Raw genomic sequence first — 16,960 nt, forward strand, 5'->3', positions numbered from 1 at the left:
CCACCTGACCCACCGGCCCATAATCATAACCTGGGACTGTGGCGCGGTGCTGGTCCAGCTGGGTTACTTGACCTTTATCCTACACCGTGTCTGATGGTTGATCCTGTCATTGATTCCCATGGTGATAGATAATTCTGCCATTAGCCTGAAAAAGGAGACCGGCACCCGCGACAGGCTTCTCAGTCTGTGCCAGACAGGAACATGATGTCAGAAACAGGAAGGAACAGGAAACAGGAAGTGATTTTGGTAAATTTATTAAACACGGGAACAATATAATGGCTATCAGCAGCTTTAATAAAGAAAAATAAGAAGTTCCGGCCTTCAAAAACCGTGTGTAAAATCTGACGTGTCCGTATTGGTGTCGGAGCCGAGCGCGTCGGAGCACAACCTCAGCGCCAGAAATATGTACAAACAGCTGGGTAGATGAGAAACGAGTCACGCCCACACCCACGATATTTATCATTAGCAAGGTTTCAGCAAAGTTATAGTTCTGTTAAATCTCAGTTCTTCGTTTCCTTTCAACACGAGGTTACGCTCACGAGGACGGAGGTGTAGAAAATGTTTAGCACAAGCGCACTGATTTGTTGGATTTTTTTCCATTCTTAATAAGTTCATTTAAGTATGGCCTGCTTAAAGGCACTGCCACAATACAGGGGGCGGGGAAAGCTACTGTCCATCACTCACAAGACAGTCCATTCTAGTGTCGAGTATAGAGGGGGAGGGGCGGGGTTAGCGGGTCAGGCTGCTATAGGTAAATCTCATAAAAATCATCCAGTTCCTCATGAAACAAGTCCCACTCGTCCTCTGAATCCGTCACCTCGTCGTCGGTTCCTGCGGCGAGCAGCATGAGGAGCATCTCGCTCAGCTCAAACGTCACCATCTCCTCGTCCTCGTTGTCAAAGGAGTCTGTGCTTTCCCGCTCGAAGATGTCCCACAGAGGCGTCCGCCGCGAGTTCTGCAGGGCGGAAGGAAACGTTACCAGACAGCACCCCGCGCGTGCATCACACAGTCCATCAACGCTCATGAAGACAACACGTCGTAACCCACAAACTATTCAACTTTGGAGTTTTGGAAGCTTCACACCTTCCTGCTGTGTTGTAATGAGTGGAGTGTGCGTCTGATGCCCTTGATACATTTAATGTTAAATTGATAAAAACATTGATCATAAAGATTAAAGCACTGGTTGCCTAGCAACTGTTCACATCACAGGGGTGTGTGTGTGTGTCTCTCAAAGTGATGGTAAACGTCTTAACGTTCCAGAGGAGCGGCTGGTGTCCAGCGGGTGTCCTGCCTGGCCAGTACTAGTACAGAAAAAAAACCCTGATTACAGTTTGCCAGCACATGCAAAACAATAGTCAACAGTACAAAAGCTCTGCACATCACTTTGAGCCGCTGGTACCAGCCACACTAACGAATATGTCCAGCTGGCACTGAACTACGCCACCTATGCTAGCTGCTCTAGTGAGCATCGCTGAGGTTTGGATGTAAGCTAGTTAATACAAGTATTTACTCAGAAGGTGAAGTCCACCAGCTTCTGCTTTGATCCAACTATCGTCTGCCTGTGATCAGCTCCACCTGAAGTCTCCATCCTCTCCTACTTTTATCAACCGTAAACAAAGACGCATCATTCCTGACCGTGTTCAGTGTGTCGTTGCCAATACCTGCCATGTTTTTCTACATTTTCAGCCAATAACGTGTGTACTGTGGCTAAACCTGGACAGTCTTGATTGTACAAGAAGATCTTGATCTTGTTCCTGCTCTGAATGTAACCCAGGACTATCTGCTGAAGGGTTGTCGGTGAGCACTAACGGTTACCCGGTTCCTGCCGTTGGATCCGGTCTGCCTTCGCTGGGGTTGAGCTTCCTCCAGCCTCCCGTCGGGAAAAGCGTGTTTGTAGAAGCAGTTTGAGCCAAAAGGACATGTTCCACGACCCTCATCAAAATATCGACACGGTTTATTCCTGGAAGACACACAGCAAACGTTAGACAGCAGTGATCATCTACCAAAGCCCTGATGGAAGCACAATCTCCTAAGTGACTACAGACCGTATAAGACATTTCTTTAGCAGCGACAACTAACTCAATGAATCACTTTGAAATAATTAATCCAACATTTGGCGATTAATCCTTTGGCTAATTCACAATAAACAAACATGTCTTCTACAAATAATTTTTTCAATGTTATATTCAAACACTTCCTCATTAAAAAAAAATTACCAATAAGAACATAAAATACCAAAAACTATAAAGAATCTGTGCTTTGGCTCTTCTTGAGAAAAAGAAAAAAAAAAAAAAAAAAAAAAAAAAAGGTCATTGAATGTGAAATCTGTGACTAAAGAACAGTTTCATCAACAAAGATTCAAACGGTGTCTGGATTAGGAGAGATGGTTACGTTCCGTCTTCATTAGTGACGTCACAACTGAGATGTTTTCGTAAAACCGAGGGATTGTTTAAAAAAAAGAAAAAAAAAAAGAAAATTAAGACTTATGCACTTCTTTACTGGAAGATGACATTTTTCAGGTTTTCCCACAATCCCTTGTGGCTGGAGTGGTTCCAGGAAGCCTGTATCCCAGCACTTGCTGAGCTCCAAAGTGGTTCCGGTGTAAACAAAGTGCGTTTCAGAAAGGGAGTCTTTACGGGAGCTTGATTTTTCATTATTTTTTTTCATGTACATTAATGAAGAAGAATGACAGAAATGACTACAATCAATAACACAAAACATATCTGGACAAGACGGAAACTATAATCAAGTAAATCAGTGCTCATGGGGTGGCGCCTGAATGGGGAAAAAAAAAACAAAAAACGTGAAGAACAATCACTGAACACAAAAGCTGGAATCAAATTGGTTTGGACCATTTCACAGGCGACACGTTTTATTTGCTTCAATGGGACCGTGTCACGGAGAGGAAGAACAAGAAGAAGAACGGGCCGCCCGATCTGAATCTGAGTGGTTTGTTGGTGGACGTCTGTGATGGACATGGACTGTCCATCTTGTGACTTTGGCTTTTGTTTGACTGTTTGCTGGGCTTGTTTGACTGCCTCTACTGGTGGTTGGCTCTCACTGCGGTATTGTATCACTTCCTGTTCCGGAGCACAGCGGTGTTTTTCTGTATCTGTTAGCTGTTTAATCTGCGCAGTTAGATTGATCTAGTTAACTAGATAACGATTTGTTTCACAGTGTAATCTTCACGTGCCTTAACTAAAGCACTCCCTCTGCTGAATCACCTCTAAATTATTTACACATTATTCACTTTGTGTGTTTTTAGGAAACCGCTTAGCCGGTTTAGCATGGCGGCTTCTCCTGTCTCTCCCATACTTTTCTGCTCTGGGTGTGAAATGTTTAGTTATTCCTCGGCCTCCTTTAGCAGTAATGGTACTTGTAATAAGTGTAGCTTATTCGTAGCTTTGGAGGCCAGGCTGGGCGAATTGGAGACTCGGCTCCGCACCGTGGAAAATCCTACAGCTAGCCAGGCCCCTGTAGTCGGTGCGGACCAAGGTAGCTTAGCCGCCGTTAGTTCCCCTCCAGCGGATCCCGAGCAGGCGGGAAAGCAGGCCGACTGGGTGACTGTGAGGAGGAAGTGTAGTCCTAAACAGAAGCCCCGTGTACACCACCAACCCGTTCACATCTCTAACCGTTTTTCCCCACTCGGCGACACACCCGCCGAGGAACAAACTCTGGTTATTGGCGACTCTGTTTTGAGAAATGTGAAGTTAGCGACACCAGCAACCATAGTCAATTGTCTTCCGGGGGCCAGAGCAGGCGACATTGAAGGAAATTTGAAACTGCTGGCTAAGGCTAAGCATAAATTTGGTAAGATTGTAATTCACGTCGGCAGTAATGACACCCGGTTACGCCAATCGGAGGTCACTAAAATTAACACTGAATCGGTGTGTAACTTTGCAAAAACAATGTCGGACTCTGTAGTTTTCTCTGGGCCCCTCCCCAATCGGACCGGGAGTGACATGTTTAGCCGCATGTTCTCCCTGAATTGCTGGCTGTCTGAGTGGTGTCCAAAAAATGATGTGGGCTTCATAGATAATTGGCAAAGCTTCTGGGGAAAACCTGGTCTTGTTAGGAGAGACGGCATCCATCCCACTTTGGATGGAGCAGCTCTCATTTCTAGAAATCTGGCCAATTTTCTTAAATCCTCCAAACCGTGACTATCCAGGGTTGGGACCAGGAAGCAGAGTTGTAGTCTTACACACCTCTCTGCAGCTTCTCTCCCCCTGCCATCCCCTCATTACCCCATCCCCGTAGAGACGGTGCCTGCTCCCAGACCACCAATAACCAGCAAAAATCTATTTAAGCATAAAAATTCAAAAAGAAAAAATAATCTAGCACCTTCAACTGCACCACAGACTAAAACAGTTAAATGTGGTCTATTAAACATTAGGTCTCTCTCTTCTAAGTCCCTGTTAGTAAATGATATAATAATTGATCAACATATTGATTTATTCTGCCTTACAGAAACCTGGTTACAGCAGGATGAATATGTTAGTTTAAATGAGTCAACACCCCCGAGTCACACTAACTGTCAGAATGCTCGTAGCACGGGCCGAGGCGGAGGATTAGCAGCAATCTTCCACTCCAGCTTATTAATTAATCAGGAACCCAGACAGAGCTTTAATTCATTTGAAAGCTTGACTCTTAGTCTTGTCCATCCAAATTGGAAGTCCCAAAAACCAGTTTTATTTGTTATTATCTATCGTCCACCTGGTTGTTACTGTGAGTTTCTCTGTGAATTTTCGGACCTTTTGTCTGACTTAGTGCTTAGCTCAGATAAGATAATTATAGTGGGCGATTTTAACATCCACACAGATGCTGAGAATGACAGCCTCAACACTGCATTTAATCTATTATTAGACTCAATTGGCTTTGCTCAAAATGTAAATGAGTCCACCCACCACTTTAATCATACCTTAGATCTTGTTTTGACTTATGGTATGGAAATTGAAGACTTAACAGTATTCCCTGAAAACCCCCTTCTGTCTGATCATTTCTTAATAACATTTACATTTACTCTGATGGACTACCCAGCAGTGGGGAATAAGTTTCATTACACTAGAAGTCTTTCAGAAAGCACTGTACCTAGGTTTAAGGATATGATTCCTTCTTTATGTTCTCCAATGCCATATACCAACACAGGGCAGAGTAGCTACCTAAACTCTGTAAGTGAGATAGAGTATCTCGTCAATAGTTTTATATCCTCATTCAATCAATCAATCAATTTTTTTTATATAGCGCCAAATCACAACAAACAGTTGCCCCAAGGCGCTTTATATTGTAAGGCAAGGCCATACAATAATTATGTAAAACCCCAACGGTCAAAACGACCCCCTGTGAGCAAGCACTTGGCTACAGTGGGAAGGAAAAACTCCCTTTTAACAGGAAGAAACCTCCAGCAGAACCAGGCTCAGGGAGGGGCAGTCTTCTGCTGGGACTGGTTGGGGCTGAGGGAGAGAACCAGGAAAAAGACATGCTGTGGAGGGGAGCAGAGCTCGATCACTAATGATTAAATGCAGAGTGGTGCATACAGAGCAAAAAGAGAAAGAAACAGTGCATCATGGGAACCCCCCAGCAGTCTACGTCTATAGCAGCATAACTAAGGGATGGTTCAGGATCACCTGATCCAGCCCTAACTATAAGCTTTAGCAAAAAGGAAAGTTTTAAGCCTAATCTTAAAAGTAGAGAGGGTGTCTGTCTCCCTGATCTGAATTGGGAGCTGGTTCCACAGGAGAGGAGCCTGAAAGCTGAAGGCTCTGCCTCCCATTCTACTCTTACAAACCCTAGGAACTACAAGTAAGCCTGCAGTCTGAGAGTGAAGCGCTCTATTGGGGTGATATGGTACTACGAGGTCCCTAAGATAAGAAGGGACCTGATTATTCAAAACCTTATAAGTAAGAAGAAGAATTTTAAATTCTATTCTATTCTATTCTGCGCTGCGGTGGTTTGAATCATATTTATCTAATAGATTACAATTTGTTCATGTAAATGGGGAATCTTCTTCACAGACTAAGGTTAATTATGGAGTTCCACAAGGTTCTGTGCTAGGACCAATTTTATTCACTTTATACATGCTTCCCTTAGGCAGTATTATTAGACGCCATTGCTTAAATTTTCATTGTTACGCAGATGATACCCAGCTTTATCTATCCATGAAGCCAGAGGACACACACCAATTACCTAAACTGCAGGATTGTCTTACAGACATAAGGACATGGATGACCTCTAATTTCCTGCTTTTAAACTCAGATAAAACTGAAGTTATTGTACTTGGCCCCACAAATCTTAGAAACACGGTGTCTAACCAGATCCTTACTCTGGATGGCATTACCCTGACCTCTAGTAATACTGTGAGAAATCTTGGAGTCATTTTTGATCAGGATATGTCATTCAAAGCGCATATTAAACAAATATGGACTGCTTTTTTGCATTTACGCAATATCTCTAAAATTAGAAAGGTCTTGTCTCAGAGTGATGCTGAAAAACTAATTCATGCATTTATTTCCTCTAGGCTGGACTATTGTAATTCATTATTATCAGGTTGTCCTAAAAGTTCCCTAATTCAAAATGCTGCAGCTAGAGTACTGACAGGGACTAGAAGGAGAGAGCATATCTCACCCATATTGGCCTCTCTTCATTGGCTTCCTGTTAATTCTAGAATAGAATTTAAAATTCTTCTTCTTACTTATAAGGTTTTGAATAATCAGGTCCCATCTTATCTTAGGGACCTCGTAGTACCATATCACCCCAATAGAGCGCTTCGCTCTCAGACTGCAGGCTTACTTGTAATTCCTGGGGTCGTTTTGACCGTTGGGGTTTTTCCGTAATTATTGTATGGCTTTGCCTTACAATATAAAGCGCCTTGGGGCAACTGTTTGTTGTGATTTGGCGCTATATAAATAAAACTGATTTGATAAACACGTTCAAGCACTACGATGCTCACAAGTAACCAGAACCCCGGACGTGAAAGGTTGATAATGACGACCACCAACAAAGTTGGAGGAGGTCCATGTTTTAGTCCCGTTTGTTAGTGAACAGCCCACAATTTTTCATACATCATTATGAAATTTTTACTCAAGATTCATATCCTGATTAGCAAAAACTGATAAAAATTTTCAAGGTCATAGATTAAAAGGCCAAAGTCAGGAAAAAAATCCCAATCTTTTACATTGAATTAATTTTCTAAAATTCATAACTGATTCATAAATTCATGTCTTTCATATTTAGGGCTTTGTAGGGACATCTGGTAGAGGAGCCTGTCCAGGTGGCATTCAACTCTCGCCTCCAAAAAGCTCCTCCCAGGTCCTGAGGGAGGTCAGGGCGATGGACACGGATTGGTCCATGTTCAAGGCCTCCGTTGCTGAGGTGGATGCTTTGAGCTGCGGCCAGCAGGTTGTCTGTGCTTGCTGTAGTGGCAATCCAAGAACCTACAGGTGGACAGGAGGAGGTCTTTTCTGCAGAGGTCTCGGGAATCAGCAGACAGGTACTAGCAGGCCAGAAGGACTGCAGCCTCAGTGGTTGCTGAGGCAAAAAACTCAGACATGGGAGGAGTTTGGAGAGGCCGTCCAGAATGACTTTCAGTCAACCTCAAACCAGTTCTGGCAAACTTTCAGGCGACTTAAGGGAGGCAGTTCTTAGCCCAGGCTGTGTTCAACAAGGGAGGAGCAATGCTCAACTAGACTGAGGCTATCGCCAGGCGGTGGAAAGACGACTGAGGATTTCCTCAATGCCTACCATCAAGGAGGGAGGGAGAGAGAACCTGTGCAGTACTCAAAAAAGAAAAAAAAAAACACACAACTCTTCAGTGGCTATTTGTCAGGAGTGCATGAGATCCGTGCTGAGATGCTGAAGTCTCTGGATGTCGTTGGACTATCGGGTCAGTAGCTCTGGGTTGGTAAACTGGGGTGATGGTCCCCATCCTTAAAAAGGAGGCTGGAGAGCGAGTTCCAGTTAGAGGTATCATACTTCCCAGCCTCCCTGGGAAAGCTGATGTGCAGGAGTACTCAAGAGAAGACTTAAACCGTTGGAACAGTGGATCACTTCTTTACCCTCAAGAATATTAGAAGGGTCTTTTCAATTTATTTTTCATTTATATAGCGCCAAATCACAACAAAGTTGCCTTAAGGCGCTTAATACAAGTAAGGTCTAATCTTACGAACCCCCACTGCAAAAACACAGGTGACAGTGGTAAGAAAAAACTCCCTCTGAGGAAGAAACCTCAAGCAGAGCAGACTCAAAGGGGCGACCATCTGCTTGGGCCATGATACAGATATAAATTACAAAACAATTCACAAAATAAATATATAGGAAATGTTGCCGGTGTACAGGACAGGAGGGTTTCAGAATCAGACACCTCACCCATCTCTGGATGCAGCCGCACCTCAAACAGATTCAGGCGTCAGAAAGACAACAAATACAGTATAATCTGACTGTTTGATTGACACAGGGAGATCATTCCACAGAACAGAGGCACGATAAGAGAAATCTCTGTGACCCACAGACTTCTTATTCACCCTAGGGACACAAAGTAGTCCTAATGCAAAAACAAATGCATGAATCAGGGTCTCGGCATCAGCCATAGACAGGATGGGACGAATCTTCGCTATATTTCGCAGGTGGAAGAAAGCAGTCTTTTTCTAATGTGGCGGTCAAAGGACAATGTAGGATCAAAAATTACCCCAAGGTTCCTCACTTTGTGATGTATGACACACAAGCCTAGGCTAAGCGTTAACTGCTCAAATTGATGTCAATGTCTCACTGGACCAAGGATCATCATTTCAGTCTTATCCCAAAATGCCACAATATGTGCCCAAGGGGTGCTATATAAAGGGAGAAAAGCAGGGGGCCTAAGACAGACCCCTGTGGAACCCCAAATTTCATGTCAATAAGGTTAAAGGTAGTGTTACTGTACAAAACAGTGAAAAGGACTGGTCAGGTATGACGTCAAACCTGCAAGGGCACTCCCAGTAATCCCAAAATGATTTTCCAGCCTGTCAAGTAGAATATGATGATCCACTGTATCAAACGCAGCACAGAGATCTAACAGCAACAGAACCGTATTGGTGTCTGAATCCATTTTAAGCAGAAAGATAAAGAAGATAAAGATGAACTCGGGTCTCCTTAATTCACCACTTTAGTGAGAGCCGTCTCTGTGGAATGATATTTTGTAAAAGCAGATTGCAGTGGCTCAAATTGATTCTTCTCAGTAAGATAGTCCATAAGCTGCCGTGACACCACTTTTTTCCACAATTTTTGAGCAAAATGACAGATTTGATATCGGACGATAGTTTTTCAATACGCTAGGGTCAAGATTAAATTTCTTAAGTAATGGTTTAATCACTGCAGATTTGATGTAATTAGCAGTGATGAAAGTGGGCCATGGAAAAGAAACCCTGGGAGTTTTTGGCAAGGGCCAATGGCCCAATGCCCCTGGCAGGGGGTCTGGGGGTTCTCTCCCAGAAAAACTTGAGATCTCAGACGCATTCTGGTGCATTTTCAGGTCTATTTACCCAGCAATTTTTTTTATTTTTTTTTGGGTCAGGTCAATTTTTCCACCTGTCTTTTCACACAACTTGTGTTATGACACCAGCCTTTAATCTTAAAAAAAAAAAAAAAAAAAAAAAAAAAACATACATTGTGGTTCAGAACACACCGTAAAAGAAATGACAATTCAAAGAACTGGCATTGAGGCAATATGGCTAAGCCTGAAACTAAATTGTCGAGGGGTTTGGGGGCCGCGTAGGTCCCCAATGGGGTCCAGGGGCAAAGCCCCAGGCTGGGGACTGCGATTTTAGGCCTTTTCAAACCTGTTTGGAAAGCTCTCAGGAACACCCAATGTTAAAGATTTGAAACAATCATTACCATCTTTGAGGTCAAGTGGTTTGTGCTTTACAATGCAGTTTTCTAAAGCAAAAATAAAATAACCACAAACATCTGCAGGTTTTGACTACATACTACCATCACTGAACACTGCTGCTGCTGGGCTCATATTTTCAGAGTAATTATTTTATAGTTCATTCAACAGACCAGTCCAAGTGAACATCAGTGTGGAAAGAAAAGCAGGGCAGAAAATGAACAGGGTTGGGTTCGCATCCACTCCAAGTTTCAAATATGTGAAAAATAATTATTATTTCAATAAAAGAATGGTTATTAACTTACAACATGAGCTCAGCATTTTGTTTTAGAAATGCCAGAATTCGTAAGCAATTTGAATTTTGAAATTTATCAAACACTCGTCATGGATGCTGAATCCTTTCACTAAGACCTCTTCAAACTACACAAATAATAAAAAAAAAAAATACTACTTACAGCAATCGGCTGCACTGGTCAAAATCATATCCACTAAATAATCTCTTCAATTTGATCACTTTGTCTAACAGGCTCCTGCAAAATGCTAAGAAAAGATTTTTGTTCTGATACAGATCGAGCCACATTAAAACACGTTCAATGATTGGTTATCACGTCGAGCTAGACCAATGAAAAATCGTGTTATTAAACAAAGAACGGGGTGTATTTTGCGGCTCTTATTAAACAAAGAACCGGTATATTTCCCGGCGCTAAACGTCATTCGCGGACCATCCCCTCAAACTCTGTCATAATTGTGTTATAAACCAGACACCGTTTGTTTTATACATCTGTGTAATTAATAAAATTTTCTTCACGGATGATTCGTTTGCGTGCGCACACACATGAAAAAAAACAAAAAAAAAAACATCGGCTGCTGCTGCACTTCCTCGCTTTCTCCCCCTCAAACTTTGTCATAATTGTGTTAAATAAAAGACAAAAGGGACACAAGTCCTGCTCACAGGCTGATTGCCAGAGACAGAACATGTCCCCGTCAAGTATAAACTCCAGACAGACATCTCCACGTCACCACATATCCACAACACGTCCTTCCATAGGGATTACATGGCAACCTGTCGCCGCCTGTGCCGGAAAAATGCCAGGCCTGAATACATCAACTTGTTCAACCTTCACTCACTTTTCCTAGTTTTACCAGAAACGTTGGACTTATTGATGATCTGTTTTCACATTCTTGGCCACCATAAAATCCTTACAAATATGTTTTTAATTCAACATTAATTTCTGATTACTGTACATTTTGAAGTAAAAAAAACAAAAACAAACAAAAAAAAACTTTTCTTACATTAGAAAACTAAACTTTATTTTTAGACAAATAAAATGAAAAGTAATGTGTACATGTACTAATGGTCGATTCATTCATTCATTCAGCAAATTATGTTTCTGATGTGGCCAAGAAATATATTTCTTAGAATATAAAGAAATATGTAAGAGCACTGTGGTATTTTCTTTGATTATTTGATGGTTAAAAAAACTTTAAATAAAAAAATCTAATTTATTTAAAGTTAAGACTTTTCTTGCAGTTACAGCACTAACAATAAAAATTGTGTAGCTTTATTTGGTAAAAATAAAAAACACTCTGAGTCAAACACTCAGCTCCACAGTGATTGATTCTGCAGCTAAAAGCTAATTTAGCTGATAAACCTGAACAGAGCACAAACATCACATTATTTTCACTCACTCACCTCAGACAAATTTTTGTCTGTTGCTCAAACTCAATCTTGTGGTTTTGACTCGCAAACTCTCGTCTGAATGCTAATGGCATTAGCATTTTTAGCAGCTGGAAGCGTCACCCGTTAGCTCCACTTAATGTATGATTACTGGAGGAAAAATGCAGCTCATGACTTTTAATGTCCAGAACAAAGTAAACCATTAGAAAAACAACAGCGCAGTCCACAAAAACATAACTCTATAAACTCTTAAATCCCAAAACAAATTTACCCTTCTTTTTTTGGAGATTATTGGCAGCTTGCAAACCAACATGGTACATTACACCACCAAATGTTTGGGTGTGGAACTGAAATATACTGAATGAAAATAACCCAGAAACATTCACCATGCAAGTAAAAACCTTGATTTCCAGTAATTTCCAGAAAACACTGATTTAGGAACAGATGATCACAGACCACTGATGCAAGAGGCATGATGTCAATATTTGTGACAGCAATACCACGTGCGAGAACCAAGTCCAGGTTATTTCCACTAATGTGCGTTGAGTCCTGAATGCACTGCTGAAATCCTAATGCATCCACAATTTCCATAAATGATTTGCAGAAGGGATCAGAAGGTTCCAGAGCAACATATATAAGATGCCTGGAAGTAGATTTAGGTTTGAGACATTCCACGCGCGTTGTAGGTAGCAGACACAAAATCTTTGATATTGCTGGAACAACCATTGGGCCATCCTCAATCAATCCTCAAGTTTGCAAAACATATCCCTCTATGATTTTTATGGACATGTCTACAGAAGCAGGCCATAATCTCAACTTGATGAATTTCCCTCCCTGGCAGATAAACTGCACTATCACCATAGTGGATTTTCTGCACAAGTTTTTCTGCTAAGCTAATGGATTCCACGCCCACATTTGTCATAAGCATCGCAGGGTCTCTAATCACCTGCGCAGTGGCCTGCTGTAAAATCCTAATGCTATCCTCCCTGTAGAGCTCTATGTTTGCAGACAAGATGGCGGTGTCTTCCTCAGTAGGGTGACGGCCGTCCAGCATCAGCAAGCCACGGCGGTCCCAGAACGAAGGCTAGTTATCAATAAAGCTAAAGCCTTGCTGTCTACAAAATTGTGCCAGCCACCTATTTAACAATGTTAGCCTGCTAACTGCCTCATCATTACTCCGGAAGGGGAGGAGACCAAAGACTATTCATCGATGCCGACACGTTTTTATCACAACTACACCACGCCCCCCGCCCCCTCCTCTTTTGGGAAGCATTTATACCTTTTTAAGAGAAGACTTCAATCTCATTTTTCCTTTCACAGCACCATAGTTCACATTTTTATGGAAATGCGGCAAATCCTGAAAGGTCATTTTTAAGAACTGACAATTTGGTGCCCAAGGTCATCATTTTCAGACATGCATAATCTCTGATCCTTAAAGCTGTGCGTCGAACTGCATTTTCTGGAACACGTACTTGTGGACTTTGAAAAGGTGCGTGACCGGGTCCCCTAAGGTGTCTCGTGGTGGGAGATGCAGAAGTATGGGGCAACAGAACCACTGCAATGTGTGATCTGGTCTCTATACAACCAAAGTAGGAGCCATGGCAACATTCTCTGCATTACATTGAACCCTGTGGGCGTTAGACTCTGAATGTCTTAACATTTGATAATACTGTGGCCCGGTCTGAACGCCCCATCATGCACATACACACCGCTGTCAAGGAACTCCCAACTGCACACCAGGAGCAACTTGGTGAAAATGAGCAACTTATTTTCCACTCTGATGGGGGATTTGAACAGAACTCGGGTCTCAAGCACACCACTTTAACCTAAAGACCATCACCTCCCCATGTCATATTAAGACTTCATGTCCCTTTTGCTGTGGACAGAAAGCGGTTTTCCTTACCCCATGCCGTCCTTGTATTTCTGGATGAGTTTCTGTTTGTCATCTTTATCTTCAACCCAGTACTCACTTGGGATAACAAAGTTGGATGTAATTCGACACTCTGGGCAAGACCTGCAAAAACACAGCATGATGAAAGAGAGGCGTCGGTGAACAGTGTCGTGTCGCCGTCCTATTCATGGACAGAGACACAAATGTGTAATTTATCCCGCACTCGCACGTTTGAGGGCTTTTATAGGAAACATCCCATCTACACATCACCTCAACAGCTCCTGGTTCATAAAAATCAATGACAGATAAACAGACTTTTCTTGTTTTTGTAATACATTGTGTTTGTTTGTCAGTTACATTTACTGTGGGGGGGGCTCTCATCTCCTGGTTTTATTGGCTGAATAAGTGGACTTGAGATCCGGGACTCTTCAGCTATAATGACTTTGTTAAGTGTCACAGACTGCATTTGAATTGACTGCCATGATTGATGTACATCACTGTATTTTCTGGAGTATAATCACATCTGTCCAAAATAAATAAGTAAATAGATGAATGAAAACAAAAATAAAAAATACAAGTTGCATCGGATCATAAGTCATTACACTTTTGTTATGTACGCAGAACTCCCTTTGTAAGGTGGCCCTCAACTCTGGGCAAGTTTAACTGTGGACGGTCTGTGCTGTTACTGAATACACTCACTCTCTTCAACCGCTCATCCAGGATCAGGTACAGGGGACAGCTCCAGCAGGAGACCCCAAATTTCCCTTTCCCGGGCCACACTGACCACCTCTGACTGGGGGATCTCGAGGTGTTCCCAGGCCAGTGTGGAGATATAATCTCTCTAGTCCTGGGTCTTCCCCGGGGTCTCCTCCTAGCTCCTTTCAGTACAAATTTAACCTTTATTTACCCTTTATTTATGAAGTCAACAGGACCACATCATCTGCAAAAAGCAGTGATGACACCCTGAGCAAACCAACCTGAAGACCCTCCTCCCACTGACTATGCCTCGATATCCTGTCCATGAATATCACAAACAGGATTGGTGACAGCAGCTCCCCAGGAGCCGGGTCTAGGGCCCTGTGGGGCCCCAGAATTAAATTTTTATCTAATGATACTTTTTCAGCATCTCCTGGAAGAACAAAACTCAAAATTAGTGGATATTTAAATGATCCTATATTCAACCTTTTATTTGAACTGTCAATGATGATGTTGAAATAACAGAATATGACGTGGAAGTTGGACCTGGAATGATTTTCCTTTTAACTGTAAACCAAATTATGCATTAACTCAGAACAATTAATCTACATGAAATTTATGAAGACTGAAAAGACTGTTACAGCATTTCAAAAACCACAGCTAAAGCTTGTAGAATATTTGGAAAATCAGGGTAAAATATCAATAATATTCAAAGCCACAATGTCTTTTTTACAATCAAAGAAAGTCTAGATGAGTGAAAAAAAGTCACATAATCTTGTCTAAAAATCCAGTTTGAACAGCAGAATGTTTATTTTCCAGGGAGAGAAAAATTCTTACCGTGTTTCCTGAGAGGACACAGTTCACTTTTCCCGTTTCTTTTATCTTTCAGGTGTGTTGATGAAGTCAGGGACGATTCCACGGATTCTTGTCCTTATAACACTTTTTCAAACCGTCTTTCTCTCCATCTTCTCTCTGTGCTACGTCGCTCCGTGACACAGACGTACTGCACAAATCTTCTTTTAAAAACTTCAGAGCTCTAAAAGTTTGAGATGTCCACATGCTACGTTTAGCTTAAGCGCCGCACAGGAGCCACACAGTGTCGCCGCAGCAACCAACCAGTCCTGCTTTACGACAACTGTCCTAACAGCTACGCTTTGAGTGGCATTTTTCCCTCAGCAACACTCCGCGGATCTGAGGAAACTGATTTGTATCTGTAACACACAGATCAGTGTCCGCGGACTTATAAAACTTACACGATGTCGTAAAAAAAGAGAATGCTTAGCGATAAGCATTTTAAAAATACAGTGATGTTCACGATTAAAGAGTACAACACTAACACCCCACCCCCCCCCCCCTCCATGATGAAATCCGCAGAATCCCGCGGATCCGGGGAGTTTTCACAGCCCTGTTTTTTAAATATGGGGACCACCACCCCAGTTTGCCACTCCTTAGGCACTGTCCCAGACCTCAACGCAATGTTGACGAGACATCTCATCCAAGACAGTCCCTCCACACCCAGAGCCTTCAGTATTTCTGGACAGATCTCATCAACCCCCGGGGCTTTGCCACTGTGGAGTTGTTTGACTACCTCAGTGACTTCCACCAGGGAAACTGATAATCATGCCCCATTAGCTTCCAGCTCTGCCCTGCTATACAGGGCACTCTGGTCTGATGCAGGAGTTCTTCAAAGTGTTCCTTCCAGCGCCAGATTGCATCCTCATTTGAGGTCAACAGACTCCCATCTTTACTGTAGACAGCTTGGATGGTTCCCCATTTTCCCCTCATGAGGTGCCTCATGGTCCGCCGGAAGCACCTTGGTGCTGACCAAAAGTCCTTCTCCACAGTTACTCCGAACTTCTCCCATACTCACTGCTTTGCCTCCCCCCAGCAGAGGCTGCTGTCCTTCGGGCCTGTCGGTACTTTGCAACTCCCTCCAGAGTCCTCTGAGATAACATATCCTGGAAGGACTCCTTCTTCAGTCAGACGGCTTCCCTTTCCTTGACCAACTGGTGTCAACCACAGTGTTCTAGGGTTGCCGCACCTTGAGGTACCAAAGGCCTTCAGGCCACAGCCCCCCCGCTGCAGCTTCAGCAATGGAAGCTTTGAACATTGCCCATTCTGGTTCCATGCCGCCAACCTCCACAGGGATGTTAGAAAAGCTCCGCCGGAGTTGAAGAACTGTCGGACAGTGGGCTCCTCCAGATGTTCCCAGTTCACCTGCACTATTCATTTGGGGTTACCAGGTATGTCCAAAGTCCTCCCACACCATCTGATCCAACTCACCACCAGGTGGTGATCAGTTGAGAGCTCTGTGTGTGTCCAGAACATCTGGCCTCAGATCAGATGATACTGTTTAAAGACTTAAATTCCAAAACTAATCAAGATGGACAAATAAAGGTGAGAGACAACAGAGGTTATCTGAGGTGGTCTGGACAAAAGAAATCAGACGAACACAGGTCGATGGACATATTATTGGTGTGTAATTTTATTATTGGCATCTAGTCTTTTGTGAGTGAATGTGGCAGCGTGGTGGACAAGCGGTTAGTGTGCTCATGTTCACTGTGGAAGGTTCCTGGTTCAAGAGCACCGCTGCCCATTCTCCATCTAACGCAGAGTTCAGCAGGATGTGCATCTGGTGTAAAACCCGTCCAAATCAACATGTAGGTCCACCATGAATCTGCTGCGGTGACGCAGAGTGAAAACAAGGGAGACGCTGAAGGGACTTACCATTATTAACAACGAGGGAGTTTTTGTCAAATAAGGTAGACGTTCCAAAGTAGTAAATCAATAAAAATACCTGTAACTTCCATTGGGGGCTGAACTAGAGCAGATCTATGTT

General features: G+C 42.9%; 1 protein-coding gene across 2 annotated transcripts in view; it reads right to left on the reverse strand.

The window, feature by feature from the left end:
- Window positions 1–237: 237 nt before the first annotated feature.
- Window positions 238–16,960, reverse strand: part of mkrn1 (makorin, ring finger protein, 1) — a 57,573-nt gene continuing 40,850 nt past the window's right edge. For both annotated transcript variants that reach the window (XM_034163551.1, XM_034163550.1), the window contains exons 6-8: window positions 13,438–13,548; window positions 1,816–1,960; window positions 238–955 (exon numbers count right to left, since the gene is read on the reverse strand). In XM_034163551.1, the coding sequence (XP_034019442.1) occupies window positions 746–955; window positions 1,816–1,960; window positions 13,438–13,548 (466 nt within the window). In that variant the 3' untranslated portion in view covers window positions 238–745. The remainder of the gene's footprint in view (window positions 956–1,815; window positions 1,961–13,437; window positions 13,549–16,960) is intronic.

The sequence above is a fragment of the Thalassophryne amazonica genome, chromosome 22 (genome assembly GCF_902500255.1).
Source record: "Thalassophryne amazonica chromosome 22, fThaAma1.1, whole genome shotgun sequence".
Lineage (NCBI taxonomy): Eukaryota > Metazoa > Chordata > Actinopteri > Batrachoidiformes > Batrachoididae > Thalassophryne > Thalassophryne amazonica.